The 22,269-nt window shown below is 37.6% G+C and overlaps 1 protein-coding gene across 13 annotated transcripts in view; it reads right to left on the bottom strand.

Moving 5' to 3' along the window:
* The window catches only part of enox2 (ecto-NOX disulfide-thiol exchanger 2), a 275,039-nt gene that overhangs the window by 69,230 nt on the left and 183,540 nt on the right, over positions 1–22,269 (bottom strand). For all 13 annotated transcript variants that reach the window (XM_079630834.1, XM_079630832.1, XM_079630826.1 and 10 more), the window contains one exon: positions 1,311–1,442. In XM_079630834.1, coding sequence (XP_079486960.1) covers positions 1,311–1,442 — 132 coding nt within the window. The remainder of the gene's footprint in view (positions 1–1,310; positions 1,443–22,269) is intronic.

Raw genomic sequence — 22,269 nt, 5'->3', positions numbered from 1 at the left:
CGCTTCAATGGCATTTTTGGACTCCTCACCTTTTGCGTTCCAACTAATAAATGGTGCAGTGCAAAAGAGAAATGAATTCTGAAATGAGCGTTGTGGATGTGTGGGTTTAAGTGACTCATGCGCACCAGCTGAGATGTTCTGCGTCTCCATCCAGCTGGCATAACGCTGCCTCTGCTCAGAGCGTCACACAGCCATTCCTTCGCATTGTGCTGCCGACTAACCAGTGAGATGAAAAAGCCCTGAAACTAATTGGCCACTCTGACGGCACTGTGGGAATGTGTTTGAAGTTTTCACACTGGTACTTTCACACTCTTGCTGACTCAGTTGAGCTTCTGATCAGGGAGAGAGGCCCACAGGATGCATCAGGCTCAGTCTCTGGTTAATACGGCAGCAGTGGGAGGTAGACTAGCAAACATCCATCAAACTAAACCTTTAACTATATCTTTTGCACTATAAATCTAAAGTCTGGTCCACACTGTAGCTTATTTTTTCCCAAGGCAGGTCACTTAGACAGCATGGGTCTGTCTGATCGGCACATAATACAACTAGCCCATAGTTCAATTTTTATGATGATTATGGGGTGAGTACAACTGAAATCCATGACATAAAAATAACAGACTGGTATGAAAGAAAGTGTCAACTGATTCAAATAATGACACTGCACTTTCCATGGCTGTACAGGGTAGTGTTTTTAACTAAGACGATAAAAAAACTGCTTATATATAAAAATTATATATAACTATTAGATGAAAAACTTTGAAAATAAAAACGAGAAACTTTCAGTTGGCCACTATAGAAATTAATAAGTTTAACTAAAATTGTAATAAGATAAAATAAAATAAAAAGACAAAAGCACATGACAAAATTACTACACCTAAAATTAAAGCGAAAACTGAAAATATAAAAATAAAAGGTAATACAAAATATCAATAAATACTAATAGTATATAAATAATACTGAATTAAAACTGGTAAAGACAACATTAGGACATTAGCAGAAAGTGTCCGTGATATGTTCAGAATTTCCATCCATCCAAAAGTAATAAGTACAGAATATTTCATGGATATATATCTGCAAAAGTGAGGCAGAGAAAATACAAAAAAAATTGTTACAAGTGTTTTCACTATATCAAAATTTTCAGTATTTGGAATTACCAGGTTACACTGAAGAACAAGCAGTTGGATTTGTTTGTGAAGTTTGAGACATTGAATTTCTATTTGAAACTATTTGAAAAATAGTTGAACACACATTGGACCCAGAAAATAGTCAAGTTAGCATTGGCTATGGTGAGTTGATTTGTCATAGCTTACCTGACATGATAGGTTGGCCAGTTATGCTCATGGGGGGCATTCCCAGGTTGTTCATGGCAGTAGCCCAAGCATTAGGGTCCGACATGGGCATCGCTAAAGAGTTGGTGTCCATGGCAATATTTCGGAGCCCCTCTGAAAGAGAGAGAGAGAAATATCTGGGTTTAAATTTAAAAGTGTTTGTCTCTTACAAAATACACAAAGGACACAATAAATGCCGAAGAGGAACCCGTTTGAATCGCCAAACCTGAGTGTAATTATAATTCCTGTCTGGAAAGACCTCTCAGTGATGAGGCTATTACTCAATTAATCCCACTGGTCACATCTGTGACCATTTCCTTTTCTTTGAAGTGTCTAAAAAGTTGTAGATGTACACTTCCTTTCAAACGGTTTAGGTCGGTAAGATTTTTTTATTAAAGAGGTCTGTAATGATCACCAAGACTGCATTTATTTGTGAAATTGTATTACAATTTAAAATAACTGTTTTCTATTAGAATAGCTTTTAAAATGTAATTTATTCCTGTGAATCAAAGCTGAAGCATCAGCATCATTACTCCAGTCTTCAGTGTCACATGATCCTTCAGAAATCTAATATGATGATTTGATGCTCAAGAGACATTTGTAAATATTCTCAATGTTGAAAACAGTTGTGCTGCTTAAAGGGATAGTTCACTTTAAAATTAAAATTCTGTCATCATTTACTCACCCTCAAGTTGTTTCAAACCTGTATTAATCTATTTCTTCTGCTGAACACAAAGAAAGATATTTTGAAGAATGTCAGTAACCAAACAGTAGTCTGTACCCATTGACTTCCATAGTAGGAAAAAAAAATACTATGGAAGTCAATGGGTACAGACTACTGTTTGGTTACTGACATTCTTCAAAATATCTTTCTTTGTGTTCAGCAGAAGAAATAAATTAATACAGGTTTGAAACAACTTGAGGGTGAGTAAATGATGACAGAATTTTAATTTTAAAGTGAACTATCCCTTTAATAGTTCCGTGGAAATCATGATTTTATTTTTCAGGATTCTTTGATGAACAGAACTTTTTAAAGAACAGCATTTATTTGAAATATCTTTTGTAACAATGTAAAAGTCTTTAGTGTCGCTTTTGAAAAATGTATTGTTGTTGAATAAAAACATACTGACCCTAAACATTTGAACGCTAGTGTATACTGCATCATGCGTAAAAAATATGCAAACATATTATGGGGGGAACACAGAGAACCTTTTTGAATAATTAACGGAACATGCTTTTAATAACAGTTTAGAAAACATGCAGTTAGATTCAATGGCCTATCCATTCAGGGTTAAATGTGTATTTAATATGTACATATGTAATATATGGGTTTTAAAAGTCTGAGCTGAGGACTGAAAATTTTGAGAAATGTTGAGTTGAGAGAAGCGAGATGTGATGTGTTCTTCAGTTTAACATATTGGGCAACAAACTTCTTCTGAAAACTAATTTATGTATGTTTAACACAGCAGAGGTGCCAATGTGCTTTGGCACATCATCACTTCAGAGAAAACAGACTGCCGTTTTAATAAGACTGCCAGAGGTCTGATAAATGTCAGCATCGCCCACCAAAAGAATGAACGCAATAAACAGAGAAATAGAGTTCAGAAAGTTCCCATATCTGAGGTGTGACCACTGGGCTTCCAGTGTGTGAGAGAACATGTGGTTCCTGCTCGGTGTGGGCGGCAGTCACGTGGATGTGAGGAGATCATTTCCACGAACTATTGAGAAAATGTCTTTGTGGTTGGTCAGGGATTTATTATACAGAGTTAATGGAAAAACAGCAGTGATAATTAGTTCTCCGGTTCTCCAGAGGGATATTAAAGGGGTTTTTGGTCAAACATCTAAAAAGAGCACATTTACTCAGAACAGAAAAAAAATGACCTTCCCAGCCCTTCTCTCGAGGGTTTACAGTATCTTTTAACATTTAAATAAGACCACGTCATGTCTGAATTAGCATAATAATACGTCAACAGCTTTCACTCGTGATTAGTCTCTATGACAACACTATTGATCCATGTGCGGCTTTGCTGTTAATAGATTTATATTTATTCACCTTTAAACTATTTTGCAAAAACACTGAAAAATAAAAAAGTGAACATAGTAAAGGAAACATCGACTAAAATAAAATTACATTTCAAGAACTGGAGCTACTTGCAGAATTACCTTTAAACATTGAAGGGCTGCCATTTCACTGAAGACTACGGGCCCTATTTTAACGATCTGAAACGCAAGTGTCAAAGCGCAAAGCGCAAGTAACTTTGTGGGCGGATCCCGGCGCTGTTGCTATATTCCCGGCGGGATAAATGACTCTTGCGCCCGACGCAAATCTAAAAGGGGTTGGTCTGAAGTAGCTTCATTATTCATAGGTGTGGTTTGGGCGTAACGTGAAATAAACCAATCAGAGCGTCCTCTCTCACATTCCCTTTAAGAGCAGACGCGCTTGTTACATGGTGGATTGCTATAATAACGGCGGATTTGCCAGCGCACGCCAGTAGCGGTTCACAGCCGAGGAAACCGACGTTCTCGTCAGGGCTGTAAAACACAGAGAAGTGACATTGGGGATGATGGGAGATACCCACCCAAATTAGCTTCGGTTAAACAGGCGTATAATTTGGGTAGTAAATGTGTAGCCTAATCTAGATTATTTTTTTTTTTTATCTAGATAGATCTTTTTCACATCTTCACGGACACAACAATGATTTCCCTCGTGTGTTAATATTTTTCCTTGTAATAATGTATGATTTGCAAAAATGAAAACTGCTGCATCTGTTTATATTAGAGAATCAAAGTGGATGCGCGTTAACATTATGGCCAAGCACGCGCCCTTAAAATACCATATCACTAACTAGTTCAGAATTTCATCTCTCAGACGTCTTCCTCTCAGTCATCCAAACAGACTGCAGAAGCCCAAGGTTTCCAGTGGAAACAGTTGTGTTATCATCTGTACCAGCAGCTGCGTTTACATGGACCCGAATAACCACATTGTAATCAGACTAGTAGCACAGTCGGAATAATATAAGTCACACGTAACCACGTCAATCGGAATGAATTGGCCAAATTGGGGTGGTTTAAACCTTTTCTAATCAGTCAATCTAATGTTGTCTAATCCGACAATTGATCGGATTGAAACCCAAAACTGGAAACCTGAAAGTACTGCGCATATGCAATGAGGTAGAAATGGCGTAATGACGTACAGTATGATGAGCCCTTGTTGTTGAAAAGGTATCATAAATCACTGTTGTGTCATTCAAAAATTCTCGTTGCTCTCATCAGCTTTAAAGCAGAGAACGTCCCATCAGTCCATGTTTCGGACTCTCATCTACAGGCTTTGTTATGGACGGAGGAAGGGGCATACGAATCCGTTTAAAGAGGTTGTGTGGGCACAGATTGGACGGATCCTTAGATGTTCAGGTAAGTGTATAATCTACTACTTGTTGTTAACAAAACTATCTTACCTGTTAAAGTCAGCTAACATTAATGTTCGCTCAGCAATATATAGCCTATACAGTATATTTATAATACCATAAACCGCTGATAACAGCAGCTGTCAACAAATGTCACTCCCTTTTACCAGAACTTGGCGTGCATGGGCAACTGTAGCATCTGTTGCTATAGCAACAAAAGACGCCCTCGGCTGCTATTTGGAACCAAACGTTGCCAGCTTTTCTTTTTTTTTTCTTTTTTTTTACAAAAAAAGCACCAGTGTCAACTTTTTCTTGTCAAAAAAGACACCAAGTGTGAACATGCCAGTCTGCTTTTTTAAACAAAGAAACAAAGTGATGGCAGGGTGATAGTTACTATGTACCAACAGCGGGAAACTGTATATTCGTGCATTGAGCGCATGTCAAAAGATCAAATCCGATTTAAGGCTCGTGCCATAAACGCACACATCAACCCGATACCTTTATTTAGCGTTCATGTAAACACTCCATTAGGATTCATCAATCGGAAATAAATAAGTTCCGATTTAAACAAAAGGTGTCCATGTAAACCTAGCTAGTGTGAGTAGATTGGAGTGACAGGCGATTCCCTCCCCGCTGAAAGCAGTCTGTAATCAGTCCTTTCCAAATCCATGCCGGACTTTCATTTTACTGCTCCACAATCCCTCCCCACTCGCTGGTTAGAAAAACTTTACTCAAAACCATTTATACTACTGTTCAAAAGTCTCTTATGCTCACCAAGGGCGCATGTATTTGATTAAACATACAGCAAAAACAGTAATATTTTTTTAATATTACAATTTAAAATTTGGTACTCCAGGTACAAGCCATTTTTTCAGGATTATCTGAACAAAAAGTTAAAAAGAACAGCATTTATTTGGAAATAAAAATATTTTGTAACATTATGTTTTTACTTTCACTTTTGATCAGTTTAATGCTTCCTTGTTGAATGAGTACAAGTAATTTTTTTTTAAAAAGAGCGTTTTAATCTTTTAATCATCTAATCATCACAATTTCATCTCTCTTTCATTCTGCCAGCTATTAGGCTATTAACAAGCAGTGAAATCATGCATTTGGGCCCGCTAACATGCATGTAATGCTTGAGATGGAGTGGTTACAGAGTGAGTGAACACGGATGGTGAGACTTTCCCAAAACACTGCTTGCTACAGGCAAAAACCACAGAACTGTTCTTCCTGATCCATTTCCAGTCCGCACCGCTCACACGCTCTGATCAGCAGGCCAGAGGAACATTACTAAAACCTGATCCGGAGTGTAAACACACTGCAATCAAAGCATCGTGCTGTGTAAGTGTTCAGGATTACCATGGATAATGCAATGCCTCAGAAGACTGAATCTGAATCCTAAACTTTACCTTCTGATGAGAAAACAAACGTTTTTTTGTATACAAGCTGTGGATCTGAAGTTTGTTTGGTCAGGAACTGGAACTCATTAAAAGCTCTTTCAGTGGCAAGCAAAAATGCAGTTTAAAGATTGCTTCAAAGATTACCCAATAACTCAAAGATTACAGCACAGGATGTTTGCTGGACCAATCACGTCCTCTGCCAAGCCTGAAGAGGCCATTTGTCTTGCCAGGATGGAGAGGAGAATGAGACTGATGACGCAGCAAAACCAAAGAGTAAAACCACCTAAACATGACAGGGTTTGCATGCTATTATTTATATATTGTGTATATCTACATATTTTCAAAATCATATAATCAGTTTGTTGTCTATCAACTTGTCAATCTAACAACTTGAATAAAGAAAAGAGAAAAAATATTGTAGATGAAGTCACTGTCACTAACATGGCAAAAAAATAGAAGCCAAAGTGCACATATTGTCCATTTCCAAAGAGGCTTATAGTATGTATTTACTGTAGTAGATTGTCCTGACCTAACAAATCCACTTTGAGAGTAAATGACTTCCCAGGGGACCGTTTCATCTCTTTTGGTCTAAATGTCCTTTGGGTCTCGAAGTCACCTTTCTAAAACTTCTGAGAGAGAGAGCAATTAGACAAAAAGGCTGTTTGAAAGTCACAGGGGACGGATGGGGAACGTGTCCCCCATTGGCCTGTTTCTCTTCATCTACAGTTCTGTCACACACACACACACACACACACACACACACACACACACACACACACACACACACACACACACACACACACACACACACACACACACACACACACACACACACACACACACACACACACACACACACACACACACACACACACACACACACACACACACACACACACACACACACACACACACACACACACACACACACACACACACACACACACACACACACACACACACACACACACACACACACACACATCAACATTTTCAAAAAACATAATTTGTATGATTTATATGTACTGATTTATATTTAACCAAAAAATGTCCCCACAAGGACAAGGTTTTTGAATATTGCCATAGCGTAGGATACGTATATACCTGAACCCCACACACACACACACACACACATACCTCCGCCACTGTGTGGTCACAAAACTTTCTCACTAAAGCTGTCCATGGCTCACTGCCCAAAGCTCCCTCAGAAGGCCAAGAAAAACTCAGAGAAATTTATTTTACGATCTACAAGGTCTTAACAGCTAGTCGGACAATTACTGGATCTTAAGCAACTGGGACAACTTTAACAGAAAGTTGTGGACATGAAGTGAAGCATGGAGGATTCATGCCCACATCATACATAGACTTCTAACTATTGCGTTTGTCCTGGATAATAATGGTTTCTTTAAAGGGCCCATAGCCTAGTTCATCAAAAAAATTTAACTATCATAATTTACTTACTAAATCAATAAATAAACAAAAATAAATAAATAGTATTTTACAATATATATATATATATATATATATATATATATATATATATATATATATATATGTTTAAATACATTCAATATTGTATTATTATTATTAGTAGTAGTTTAACCTGTATTTATACCTGTGCATATTATACCAGTGCATATTTAGTTCTCTTGTGAAAGTGAACATATGTGTAGTGTAATATCTAACATTATGTTGTGTACCATCACAAGACAAGGACTGTCTAAACAGCTCTTAATTTGACGTTTAATGTGATTTAATTTTGATTTGATCAACACAGCATAATTTAGCACAAAGCAATTGCTAAACTGCGAAGTATTGTATAAAGCACAATAGAATAAAGATGTTCTAAAATACGTCATCAAATGTCTACAGTATGTATCTTTCTCATTCAAAAGATGTGTAGATTTAGTTTTTCACTTCATAAGCAAGACTGGTTCTCACTGGTGAGATTTTTCAAACCCGAGAAGGCAGGCAAGCATTAGAATGAAGTCTTTGGGGACGCGCCACAATTGCAAACCTCATTATGCCAAACCATCACGATTTCAATAAGCCTTTTGGATCACCTTGAAAAGACAAGTTAAGCCAGCTAACAACAAATGATTGTTTCTCTACACTCATGTGTCATATGCCAAGCAGAAAACACCCCCATTTGATCCCATAGATCACTTTTACAGGGTTTAGACCATGTTGGTCCGAGACAGACACTCACCAGGATGTCTCGAAACTCAAGATATCAGGTGTTCCAGCTTCATCAATGTTGAGAGCTCTTCTGCTGAGAAGATATGATGGCTATCAAGCGATAAGCGTTATTTTCATGGAATAAACACTTCAAAAAGAGTGCTCATGCATCTCAAGAGTCTTATTGAATGCAATCTGCATTCATACGTCTATTGATTATCCATGTCTTAATGAAGTAGGAGGATACGATCACTTGAATAAATACACTTTCAACATTTTCGATTTTCCTATTGAATGATGGAATGGATGCTAAATGTCTGAGGTTTTCATTTTTAGGACAGTACTTGAAGTGTTGTCTTGATGGTTGGAAATCAATTGGTTGGATGCTAATTCAGAGTCAGAGTCGACCCGAGGTACGCATGTAATAATGTATATATTTTTTTCTGAGCAACAATAATTGAATCTCTGATGATTCCTCAAGGTGGCAATGTCTGATACACAATGATGATGTGATGATTAGAAGTTTCACTCATAATTATCGCAGACATAAAACTAAAGAATACATAAGTAACATCAGCAAAACTTGAAATGGCTTAGCGATTTACTGCAGAGCAACACTATGCAGTCAAACACTGTCACGTGATGGTGGATCTGGTGAAGATGCTGTCAGCGATCAAAACACTGATTTTGAAGACATTAAGAATGATAGTTTTGAGAATATTGTTGAGATCGAGCCAGATGTGGAATCTGGGGATCTAACAATGACAGCGATAATAGTAAAAAGCATCTGCTCAAAATTGAACCCTTCCAAGTTCCAAAAGGTAACGTAATATGCTTTGTTTATATATTTTTTAACAAAATGTACAGCCCCCAAAATGTTGAATGGTACTATAGCTATTAATCTCAGTCACTGGATAGGTTAACATGTCACGGACCATATTTTCCAACACAGATGAATTAATAATAAAATAATGTTTTATTGAAAACTGCCCTTAATATGACTGTATTATACAGTAACCATTTTATCAAAGCTAAAAGGCACTCAAGGGTGTACTATTTTGTCAATAAAGTCTTGGCTAAAAGGGTTGCAGGCACTCTCCCGCACACCATACCTAACTATGCCCTTCAGCCATGACTATATTTCAAAATGAATAAAATAGCTCAGCCTCTTGAACATTTATAGCTTCAAAAGTGCTCAGCAGAACACACCAATAATACACATCAGCAATAGACATACTGACAGTTGAGTCACCAGCTGTCTTAAGTTAGTATATGCAATATAACTGCTATAATACAATTCACATTTACAATTTTAGGCCTTTGCCAGCCTTGAATGGCGTTTAGAAAGCGAATGAGGAATGAGAAAAACATTGCACAGGGATGTTTTATAAATATGATTTATAAAATATGGCTCCATCTAAATATGGTTTTACGAAAGCAAGTGAGTCTGTTAAGTTGAAACAGACATTGTTGAATCTTGGCTCAGTTTCTCTGGCTCCTGTGAGCTCTGTCCGTAAGCGGCTTTCGGCACAGCTCACTGTTTCTGCCTTTAAAAAGAGGCTTGTTAAATGTGGCCGGCATTACTGGCGAGGTGGATTCAAATGAACTCCTGTCGTGGGTCAAACGCCCCGGACCCATTCCAGCCCGCACTCACAAACATGACAGCAACAAGGTCTTTCGAACAATGCGACAAGTGCTGTGATCCGACGTCTGTGTGTTTACACAAATTATTTATTTTCTCTGTCTCTCTACTGGCTGGATTAAGGGAATAATTAGTTTTGGGTTCCAGCTCAGTGGCAGTGACATTTCCCTCGCTGCTCTACATTCATCCCTCAAATGCACAATTTAGGATGTGCGTGTCAGGGCTTTGAGCTCTGGAAGGGTTTGTGTGAGCCGTTTCAGAGGGAAACAGGGTCTGACAGCACTGCTGGAGCAGCACCTTCTGAGCTCTAAGACCTGAGGAGTTTAATATAGAGCAGTCATCAATAAAGACCCATCATTACCAAACATTTCAACTCGCTCACGAGAGGCGCACTCAGGCGTGCGGACCACCATGTTACAACATCTATAGTCGCATGAAAAATGACTGCTGAGAAAAGTATATGCCTGGAATAGCAGGCCATGAATACAGCGAGAGATTGAATCCCTTAGAAAAACATGCATTGGATTTTTTTTTGCGTGGATCAGGGACTCGCTGAAGTTGAAACGGCTCTACTGTATGTCTGACACTGATAGAGCACTTCTACATCAGTGTCTGACATACAACTTCAGATTTATTGTAGTAGACTATTCAGTGACTCGGAACATTTGGTCATATTGCCAGCCATCTTGGAAGGCAGAGGCGTTTGTATACATGTTTGACAGATGCAGATTAAATGATTAGCAACTGACCAAAGCAACAGCTAGTGACATTTTTCTAGTGAGAAAATTAAGTCGACAAAACGAGACGGAAAACAAATAATACAGCATGGAATCGTCTGGCTTCAAAAGTGAGACGCATAGCATGCACTACTATCAAAAAACAATCAAAAATACAGTAAAATCTGTAATATTGTGAAATATTATCACAATTTAAATAGATATGCACAGATACTAAAGTTCTCCAATGATGCAGAGTCGATTATTCAGAATGATATCTGCCGATACCGATAATTTGATTTTACAATTGGAAAAAAAAAAAAAATCTCCCAAATAATGCTGTAAACAGGAACCACTCTCACTTGGTACATTGTTTAAAATTAACAACAAAGCCCAAACTATTCAACTGCTATTTATTTTTAGATAGAATAATTACACTCAAGTAAAAACTTAAATGTTTGTAAACAATGTGAAAAGTTTGTGTACAAATATTTGTATATTCAGCTGCATGTTAGGTAGTTTTCACACTTGCCTTCATGACAAATTAATCCAAACATACTTTTTTCAGCATCATTACTCCATGATCCTTCAGAAATGACTTCTGTATTAAAGAAAGTTACTTGGCAACCGTAAAAAACCTACCGTTTGCTAATGAATTATACTGTATTAATAGGATAAATTATTTTTTTGCTGCATTTATATGATGACAAACCTATTATTATTACTCTTAATTATTTATTTAATATTTTAAGCACTTTAACCCTTATGTGCTGTTGGGGCTGTTTTCAGCCACTATGGGGTATTTTTGAGTCTTATTTTGGCCATAACTTTTTCCGTGTTTCAGCAAATGGAATGATTTTTGGTGACAAAGCTTATTTTTACACATATTTTAGGAAAATGCTTTGAAAATTTTCAAAAACTTAACAGTACACTCTGGGCAAATTCACTACCCTTTCGTTATGTTCGTGGCTGAAAACAGCCACTACTTTAAACTGCTGTAAAAATTGATCAGATAAATATTTTTTTGCCATTTTTTTTGCATAAATCTATTAATCAACATCAGTCCTGTTCAAAACTACTAAATGTTTTTAAAAAAAATCAAGATTTTAACTCTTTAATTGCCAAATTCATAAATTATGTCACTGATTTGGGAGGGGAAAAAACACAAAATTACTTATTTTCAATATAAAATGTGATTGTGGGCTGGATTTTTTTTTACCTTTTATCACAGTCTTGGACATGTCAAAGATTAGAAACAACATTGGTTTTGATGCATTGTTAGTTTTTGTGCAGCATCAGATTTAAACTTTTTCTCCCTCATTTACTGTTTGTGGCTGTTTTTGCCCCATTGACTTCCATTATAACCACATTTTTTGATTGCAAAGCCATGACACCATAAAATCATGCATTTTTGATTGTTGGTGGTTTTCCCTGTTGGGAAGAGGTAAAATTTGTAATTTTTACTGTTGATAACCAGGTGGCACCATTAACCCTTTAGGTAGGCCTGTGCAAAAAAAAGCTTAGTTTCTGGCTTTTACATGGAGTTATATGGAGTATAATAGCATAATAAAGTGTGTGTGTGTGTGTGTGTGTGTGTGTGTGTGTGTGTGTGTGTGTGTGTGTGTGTGTGTGTGTGTGTGTGTGTGTGTTTGTGTGTGTGTGTGTGTGTGAGTGTGTGTGTGTGTGAGAGACCTCACCTTGATGCGTCTGAGAAAATCAAAATATGCAACTCAGCTCTCAGAACTACATGGAGTAAACAAAAACAAAAAAGGTGTATTTATGCATCTGCCTTTTGATGGTGAGAAATGCAGACTAAACAAAAACTAAGCAAGTGTATTTAAACACTTGCATGCAACCCTGCTGGTCATTTGATGGTGAGAAGAGCAGCAAGCAACATGAGAAAGGGCTTGACTTGTAGTGAAGTTTTAGAGATGAGTATGCAGCCTGACCCCTCCAGCGAGCTGCAGGATGTATTGTCTTCTCCCTCTGACACCACAGACTCAGGAGAGGCAGATCCTGATTTGGATGTGGCACCCTCATCATCCTCTCTAGCTTCCACTGAAGGCAAGGGGGATTTCGGAGGATCCTGGGTCTGGGTGGATTGGGAGAAACGGCGAAGTGTGGTTTTCCACCAACGCGGAGACAACTCCCTTTCTTCAGCCTGCCAGAGGCGTGACTTCATGGCCGACGAGATGATTGACCTCATTGTCAGCATGACCAACCTCCAAAACGCAGAGCTCTGCTGATTTCTTGAATCTTGAGAGGGACATGGTGGCTCTAAAAATCGCACGACCACTGCAATCATCCCACAGGCAACGTGTGGACTCCCCTCTGGACCTGTAGACGCCGGCCAAAATCAGTAGCCCCATGTAGGCACGGAGATCTGTGGAGTCCACCCCGGTCCAGTTTCTCATTGTGCGGCGCCCGTAAAAAAACAGATTGAACACAGAATCAATGTTCTGGACCCTTGCGATGGCATAGCGCGTCGGCCATGAAGTCACGCCTCTGGCAGGCTGAAGAAAGGGAGTTGTCTCCGGGTTGGTGGAAAACCACACTTCGCCGTTTCTCCCAATCCACCCAGACCCAGGATCCTCCGAATCCTCCTCGCCTTCAGTGGAAGCTAGAGAGGATGATGAGGGTGCCACATCCAAATCAGGATCTGCCTCTCCTGAGTCTGTGGTGTCAGAGGGAGAAGACATGCATAATCATCTCTAAAACTTCACTACAAGTCAAGCCCTTTCTCATGTTGCTTGCTGCTCTTCTCATCATCAAATGACCAGCAGGCTTGCATGCAAGTGTTTAAATCCACTTGCTTAGTTTTTGTTTAGTCTGCATTTCTCACCATCAAAAGGCAGATGCATAAATACACTTACTTTGTTTTTGTTTACTCCATGTAGTTCTGAGAGCTGAGGTGCATATTTTGATTTTCTCAGACGCATCAAGGTGAGGTCTCTCTCACACACACACACACACACACACACACACACACACACACACACACACACACACACACACACACACACACACACACACACACACACACACACACACACACACACACACACACACACACACACACACACACACACACACACACACACACACACACACACACACTTTATTATGCTATTATACTCCATATAACTCCATGTAAAAGCCAGAAACTAAGCTTTTTTTTTGCACAGGCCTACCTAAAGGGTTAATGGTGCCACCTGGTTATCAACAGTAAAAATTACAAATTTTACCTCTTCCCAACAGGGAAAACCACCAACAATCAAAAATGCATGATTTTATGGTGTCATGGCTTTGCAATCAAAAAATGTGGTTATAATGGAAGTCAATGGGGCAAAAACAGCCACAAACAGTAAATGAGGGAGAAAACGTTAAAATCTGATGCTGCACAAAAACTAACAATGCATCAAAACCAATGTTGTTTCTAATCTTTGACATGTCCAAGACTGTGATAAAAGGTAAAAAAAAATCCAGTCCACAATCACATTTTATATTGAAAATAAGTAATTTTGTGTTTTTTTCCCTCCCAAATCAGTGACATAATTTATGAATTTGGCAATTAAAGAGTTAAAATCTTGATTTTTTAAAAAACATTTAGTAGTTTTGAACAGGACTGATGTTGATTAATAGATTTATGCAAAAAAAATGGCAAAAAAATATTTATCTGATCAATTTTTACAGCAGTTTAAAGTAGTGGCTGTTTTCAGCCACGAACATAACGAAAGGATGGGAATTTGAACAATGCACAAGGGTTAATTGCTGGTTATTTTACTGTACCTAACAACGGCTTAGAAATGGTAGTCACAGTCACCACTTGGCTTCATACATGAATTCATAAATCTAGTGAAGAAACTTGATGAACTCATGCACATCACACTGATGCATATTGCGTTAATATCCATGACATGCATCTCTCAACCGCTGGGATCCTGAGAGACTGAAATGTGACTAAGCAAAGCCTCAACAGAAGCAGCAGTCTGACACTGCGAGAATGACATGAAAGGAGCAGCACTTCAGCAAATGCTTAAACACAGGGGTCAGCCATCACGATAAGCTGCTTTGAATTTCATATCAGCAGCTCAAACACAGGCTCATCATTGTCTCGGGCTCACTGTGTCCCGTCACTGATTCCCCATTGTGCATCTCTCACACAGTAAGAAAGCAGACTACCAGTAAAAGTCATTTAAATGATTTGACTTCATGGAATTTTTATAAGCCTAGTAAATGCTTATAAAGTATAGACATTTTCATTGCAGTGAAACGTCATTTAAAGCCATATAAATGGTTGAACAGTGGGTAAGGCTCTGCGTAGCTGTACTGTGGTTGAGATCTCTGGCTACGTCCACATTAATCCGGATACATTTGATAAAGCCGTTTTCGTTTTAAAAACGCCCTCCGTCCACACTAGCGTTTTCCAAAAATGTATCATCCACTGAAACTTTGGAAAACGCTAAATTCCCTTTAATGCGCATGCGTAAAACCTCACAAAAGCTCACTGAGATGATACAGACAAAAAAATTATAATGTTATCGCGCAATTCTTCTGACAGGACAATTTTATTTAGCAAAATATCTCACCATCCACTAATGCGTCCAGGTCGCATATGTCTGGTCTAAAACGCTAAAACTGCTCTCATGTATTGCCGCAGGACAGCAAATGTGAGTACATTTTCTGTCATCTTTGCAGGACTGTGATATAAAGAGTGTGCAAAGTAACATTTTATCAACGGTGTGAAAGTGAATAGCACATTACCAAGTATAAACATGCATATATTTTGGTACAATATGCGTCACATGAATAAACTTACGTCATAATTTTCAAATACCTCCGTTTTGAAAGTCCACACTACAACGCGAAAACGGCATATTCAAATTTATCCACTTTGGAGAGCGTTTTCAAAAAGTCTCAATGTGGACGGAAGGCCAAACCGGAGAGAAAAAGATGCGTTTTCAAATGAAACCATATTAGTGTGGCCAAGGCCTGCAGATAAGCCAATCAAAGCTCAGTGCTGCTGGAGTGTAGTATGATTGCTTGATGTTTAGTGTCTTCAAATACTTCTGCATGAATGATTACAGGTACGGCAGAGCTCTTCGCCATCTTTGAAGTAATAGTCCATGCTACCTAAAGACCATATCTGGGATCCTTGTTCGACTGAATTAACAGTGTGCCATTTCCTTTAACTAGCCAGTGTTTGATCTGGAATTGTTATGGTGAGGACTCACACTACCTCTTTACTTGTACAAATGCTTGCACAAAGGGTTCAAAAAGAGATAAGTTCTTTTAACCCGAACAGCTTTCTAGGACAAGAAGTAATTAAAAAGTGGCTAATTTCTTTGTGAAGTTTGTTATATATAAAAAAAGAAAAGTTGATTGACTTGAGTCATGACGTGTTCAGTACATGATCCAGTGAAGCCCCTGGACACTGTGTTACAAGAGTAAAATGGGAAAACTTTAATAGAATCTTACCAATAAAAGACTGTGAAAATCCAATGGTAAAAACCTGTTAATTGTTAAATCCTATTATAAAAATACTATGGCAAAAACCTGTTTAAAAAGGGATAATTTGTTAGTTCCCTTACTCTAAACGGTGAAAAACTTTAATAGATCTAATAGGACATTCCATGTAATTTTACAGTAAAATACTGGTAAATATAGTACTGTTTTGGAAAAGTGAAAAATAACAAGTCATCATACAACTTAAAGTGAAAAAACATAAGTTGGTATTTCTAGAATTCTTCACATTTGATAGTTTTCCATTGAAATAACTGTTTCTTAGTTTTTTCTTAGTTATGTACATTAGGGTTTTATGTTACATTTTAAATAGTTAAATTACTGTTTATTGCATTAGTTTAAACTACCAGAACTATCCAACTATTCAAAGCTGTTCTTAACAGTTCAGTTTGGGTGATTGATGTTGTAAAGCATTCTAAAAAAATGTTGGGTTGTTTCAACCCATGTTTGGGTCAAATATGGATAAACCCAACCGTTGGGTTAAAAATGTAATTAAACAAAAATTAACCAATGGTTGGGTTTCTCCATATTTGACCCAAACATAGTTTTTTTTTTTTTAGAAGAAATTATTAGCAGCAATCTGTAACAAGCTTAAAGTGCAATGAACATACTGGATAAATAAATATCTAGTTGCCCTGAGATTTAAAGAAAATGGTGTTTTGTATTTGTCTCAATACATCTTAGTATTTAAATCAGCTTGTGAAGAGCTTTGAATCATCATGTGGCTTCCTCTTTGTTTTTAAGGTGCATGTCAGAGCATTATAATGGTAAAAACAATTGTTTAGTAATTTGGTATATTAACATTATTTCAGTTAATGAAATATGAAATGTTTTAATAATGTAAATGTAATTTTAATCTGCTAAATTGAAAATGTTGCTACCAAGTTCTGGCAATCACAGCTGCTGTTTTTTTTTTTTTACTGTAAATTCCATCGATTTCTATATTTTCTTACAGTAACTCAGTGAATCCAGCGGATCTCAGGGTCTTCGGAGTTTGTGAGCTCAGTCAGTGGGGACACGGAGATTTAAAAGCTTTCCCTCTGCCACAGCTCTGATTTTCGCCTTGTCCCTGTGCTGTCTCTCTCAGGTCTCTCTGGGCTTTTTGAACACTTGCATCTTGCTCTCAGGCTTCACTCTGACTTGAATCAGCAAGGAGGTGGGGAGCTCTGTTAGAGGGGCTGGGCTTTACTGGTTTTTCCCTCCAGCGAGCCCAGGGGATGTGCCTTTGTTCCTGTACAGAGATGTCTGACATATGCACACGGAGAAAGGCCATTGCCCTGACATGAAAATGCATTCACAACCCATTTTACTTTTGCAATAGGATGTGCTCCAGAGTAAACAAGGATATTCCACGGAAGGGGTGGGGAAGTAGTTTGGGGCATCGAAGTTGACTTTCATGCCACAAACTCAGCCTTAAAAATGCATGAAAGCCTCTGAATCTGAATACACCAGGGATATCCTGTGTCTGCATTCAAAACAAGTGCCACATGTCACAGGCACATGAATGCAGATCCTAAATGGTTTCATCTGTAGAGAAGAAAAACTTCCTTTTACTGTGTTGGATCAGCACCGGCAGATAATGATTCGTTAATGAACAAATGAGTGGGGCGGGTACTGAGTTAAGAGTTTACTGATAAATTGTGGTGCTGTTTGCTTACCCACCAGAAGTGCACATCTTTCTGCAGTCTTCCCCCTATTAACTTTAATTAATCACAACAACTTAATTAACAGAGTTTAATTATTGCAGAGGAGTAGGCTGAGCTGTTTGAAACCAAGTGCCTCCAAGGAGAAACCTGAATTCTCAAATGTACAGCACACACTGAAAATTGCTGGTAATGATGCTTTTTCATTTTGTAAAGATCCTAAATAATATACATACTTTTTTATATGCATCTAGTATGGTGTATAAGCCACAGATTAGGGTAATACCCGTTATACCAGCTATGAGAGACAGTACATTGTGAACGCTCTCTTATATAGCTTTCTATTCTTACAAGTGTTGAGCACTGTAGTCTGTAGCCAATCACTTCTCTTGCTTTCTGTTTAGCCATTCTCAATACAAGTTTAGTTTTTCATGCTGATAAGTACACTGACAAGTTTCTGGATTGACCGTATTTAATTGCACGACTGAATCGGAAACTGCGATGATTGACAGTGATAACCAAGGGACGAGATAAAATGGGACAACATTTTCTAAAGTACTTACAGTAATTCATCAGTTTTTGCTCTGGTACAAAGAACCGCAAGATTTTACTGGTATTGGTGCCGACTACTGAAATTTTGCTACCGAGTAGCCACTGGTACATGGTTGGCTTTTCTTTCTCTCATGTGCAACATTACTTTTCATACATATTCGTATAATATTATACTTCCGGTGAAAATATCCTGCATCAGAGGCTAATAATATATGGAGAATAAAAAAAAGGAAAAAAATCAGCAACAGCGCATATCATATTTTTCTATATATATTTAGATCCAACAATTTCATTCCAATTTTTTAGTTTCATTTTATTTATTTTTGTAAAAATAAAATTCTAATTTTAGAATCAAACTGCCTTGTGCACCTAGTGCTCAACCATCAGTACCAGTACAATCAGTTTGAACATGAATACCGTACCGGTGTGAAAATTATGATATTGTGGCAAGTCTAGAAATTAGTGCAATTTGTGCATTGAAAATGCCTTTTTTGGATGGTTTTCATATTCGTAATGTATTTCCAAAAAATTAACTGTCAGTAATTTCAAGGTTTAAGACTCCAGAAAAGCACTACTGTCATATTCAATCATATTCAACGAACCTCTAAAGAGTAAATGCACTCATAGACATCCTTAGAAATGAGAGAATTAATAACATGCTTGATCCTGCTGGCAACTCAAATTGTTTAGCACTAGAGGGCACAGACTATTTCCATGTCAGCCAAGTGGGTTTAATTTCCTCTTGTTCTCTTGACGGATTACCACAGCAATTTACAGCAAATGTCAATATATTGCTGTGTGTTAGTGGAAAAAATGCCATTCAGTGGTTGCCGATGATCAGGCATAAATACACTTTTGTGAAAGTCTTTCTTTCTTTCTTTCTTTCTTTCTATCTTTCTTTCTTTGTCTGACTAAAAATGTGTTTTGACAATATCTTACCAGGTACTGCACAAATGAGAATCTTGGAAAGAACAGATTTTTAATTATCTCTAAGGTAGGAAGACTGTATTTGCATAAAATGTTTGCATACGATTTAAATACCTTTGCTCAGATCTTCTCAAATAAAGCGTCAAATCGTTAAAAATGTCGAAGTCTATGTGAAAACCATAACAGGTGCCATAAAACCACACATGTATAAGAATCTCAGAGCAGAACTAAATCTTCACATTTTCTGTCAAAGGACTTAAACTCAAGGTAAAGGGCCATGTAATAAAGAAGAGACTGACAGGGAGAATGGATGAGAGAAATGATAGAAAGCAGCAGCTGGAATATATGCCCTAATATATACCATATGTAGGGGATTTAAAGAAGCCATTACTGGTCTGGTATTCTGCAAGGGAGTTTTGTTCTTTGTAAGTAAGAAGGCCTGAAATCTGTTCTGGCATTAGACCAGTAGCGGTACAGTGGGTAGGACACTCACTGTCTTTTGTCTGTCTGATTAATAGACAATAAATCGATATGCAAGACTAATTAGTCTGCCAGTATTTGGCTATGACATTATTTGCATCAATCAATAATCCTGCTCACTTGTCGTGGGTGTCAGTTGTGTCAATCTTCTGACAGCCTAGTCAGTAATCATTTTTCTTTTTTTTATATAACCTTGAGTAAACACTTTCCAAAATAACTAATTTCATAACAAAATGAATGGATAAAAATGTTTTTAATTTTATTTTAGCGGTTTAATGCGGTTTAATAATATATTTATATTATCAAACCGCATTAAACCGCTAAAATAAACTAAAACACATTCCTGTTCAAGTCCTTGATGGATTTATGATAAATAAAATAAAAAGAATGAATGAATGTACATGAATAAATAAATAATAATAAAACGTATGCATACATAAATACGTACGTACATCCATAAATAAATAAATGCGTACGTACATAAATACGTACATGTACATGCATACATGCATAAATAACTGTACTACGTCGAAACTAAGGTTTTAAATTGCCAATAACAGTTGAAAATTCATAAACATCACAAAACATTTGTCCAGGTAAGCAAAACTTAGAAGATCGAAAAGGTCACAAAGGCATTGAAAATATAGTTGATATTATGTGCTATGTGTAAAAAAATTCTAAATCTAATCTTTTCATCATATAAAGCAATCGTATCTCTTCACCTGGGCTTTCAACGGAGGGCCACAAACAACTCGGTTTTCATTCAATTTCCATTGTTTATGTTCATCCCCTGACATGTTTCACACAAAATAAAACTCTAGAACAGTAATGGCTAGTGCTAAATTATACCTGATTTTTCTTTTTTTAAATAACTATACCTTTAACCTATACCTTTTATGCTATTTTAAAAGTTCATAATTATTGGGTGTAATAGAATAGGTTAACATGCTTTAAAGCTAGGGTAGGTAATGTTGGAGAGCTAGCCAGATTTGAAAGTGGCACCTCTTCTAAGCTCCGCCCCCTCCTGTCAGTGCTCCGTTTAAAGCTACGCCCCCCCCACAAACATGAACGCGCATCCACATTTGGAGTCAGCTGCATGTACCTACGACCTGTAACGCAACTGGCTTACACCGACAGAGAAGCTACTGTTAGCATTGGGATTTTTTTGAGAGGGGCGGGATTTTTGTTGGGAAAGTCAGGGGAGAAACGCACACTTCGATTAGACTGGATAAACACATGCAGCATCTTAATTGTTAAGAAAATGAAACGAAATAAATGAATAAATCAAGCCTTTATTACAAAACACTAGGCTATATCATACAGCATTCTGAAAAATGAGCACCCCTAGTTCCTCCGTCTATGGCCCATGACGCGATGAGCATTTACTATAGCTACTTTAAAAAACGCGGGTCGGGTACAATATTTTCTTTCTTTTTTTTTGCGGTCCGAGTTGCGGGCGGGTTAGTTGAAAACGTCGGTCGGGTGCGGGTTGTTTATACATTGACCCACGCATCACTGCTGTTCACGCAGTGGTGCTCGGGCACGAGACATGAAGGCATCTGATTGGTTCTTTACATTCGCACCGAATGGCAGTGATTGGTCAGAGTTTTTACTGTCCTACAGCTGCTACAGAGGTCAGATTTTTTTCATTCCTTTTTCTGAACACATAATGTATTGACTACAATCAGAATGGAAGGACCATTTCACCCAGTATAAAAAAAAAATGTTTCTGAACAGGATTACCTACCCTAGCTTTAATGTTCAAAAAAACGTTTTTTTTTTTTTCACATACTGTACTGTACATTATTGCAGCTCCTCTATTCCCAGTCTCTCTGAAACGCACTGATTTCTTCAAAGCCCCTCCTTCTGAAAAGCTCATAGTGCTCTGATTGGCCAGCTGACCTAGTGCGTTGTGATTGGTTTCAACCACAATATCAACTTTGACAATGCAGTGTATTTTTAAAAAAGTCTTTGTATCGGAAATGTAACACCCCACATGATAATCGCCAACTTCCAAGGCATTTAGCAGTTGATTCTGAAAATGTGGAAGATCAAGCCAATCGATCAGAACCAACTTTGGAAGCAAATTCACAAATTCAAACTATTTTGGTCTCTGGGAACAATCAAAGTGCCGATAGCTATACTTAAAAAAAAGTGGCAAAACAAGGTGATTAAATTTGAAACAGAACAGTAACACAGGTACAGATGAGCATATTCAACACAAGGAAGCATTGTATGCAAAATAGGGACCAGAAGAAAAAGGCATTATTGTTCTTGTGATTGTTTTCGGCAGTATGTTGGCATGTCCCTTGGAGAAAAACGCACTGCCTTAATTAGTTATTTTTTTCTTTCTCATTTTGAAGTTGCACCTGTCAGGGGGTAGAGGAGGCTCCCTCCAACTTTGCACTTGTAACAAATGTCAACACATTTCTGAAGCTTCTAATTAGAGCACCTGCTTCCTGTCTTGACACAAGAT

This window comes from Phoxinus phoxinus, assembly GCF_949152265.1.
Source record: "Phoxinus phoxinus genome assembly, chromosome: 12".
Taxonomy (NCBI): Eukaryota; Metazoa; Chordata; class Actinopteri; order Cypriniformes; family Leuciscidae; genus Phoxinus; species Phoxinus phoxinus.
This window is presented reverse-complemented; position numbering and strand designations above follow the sequence as displayed.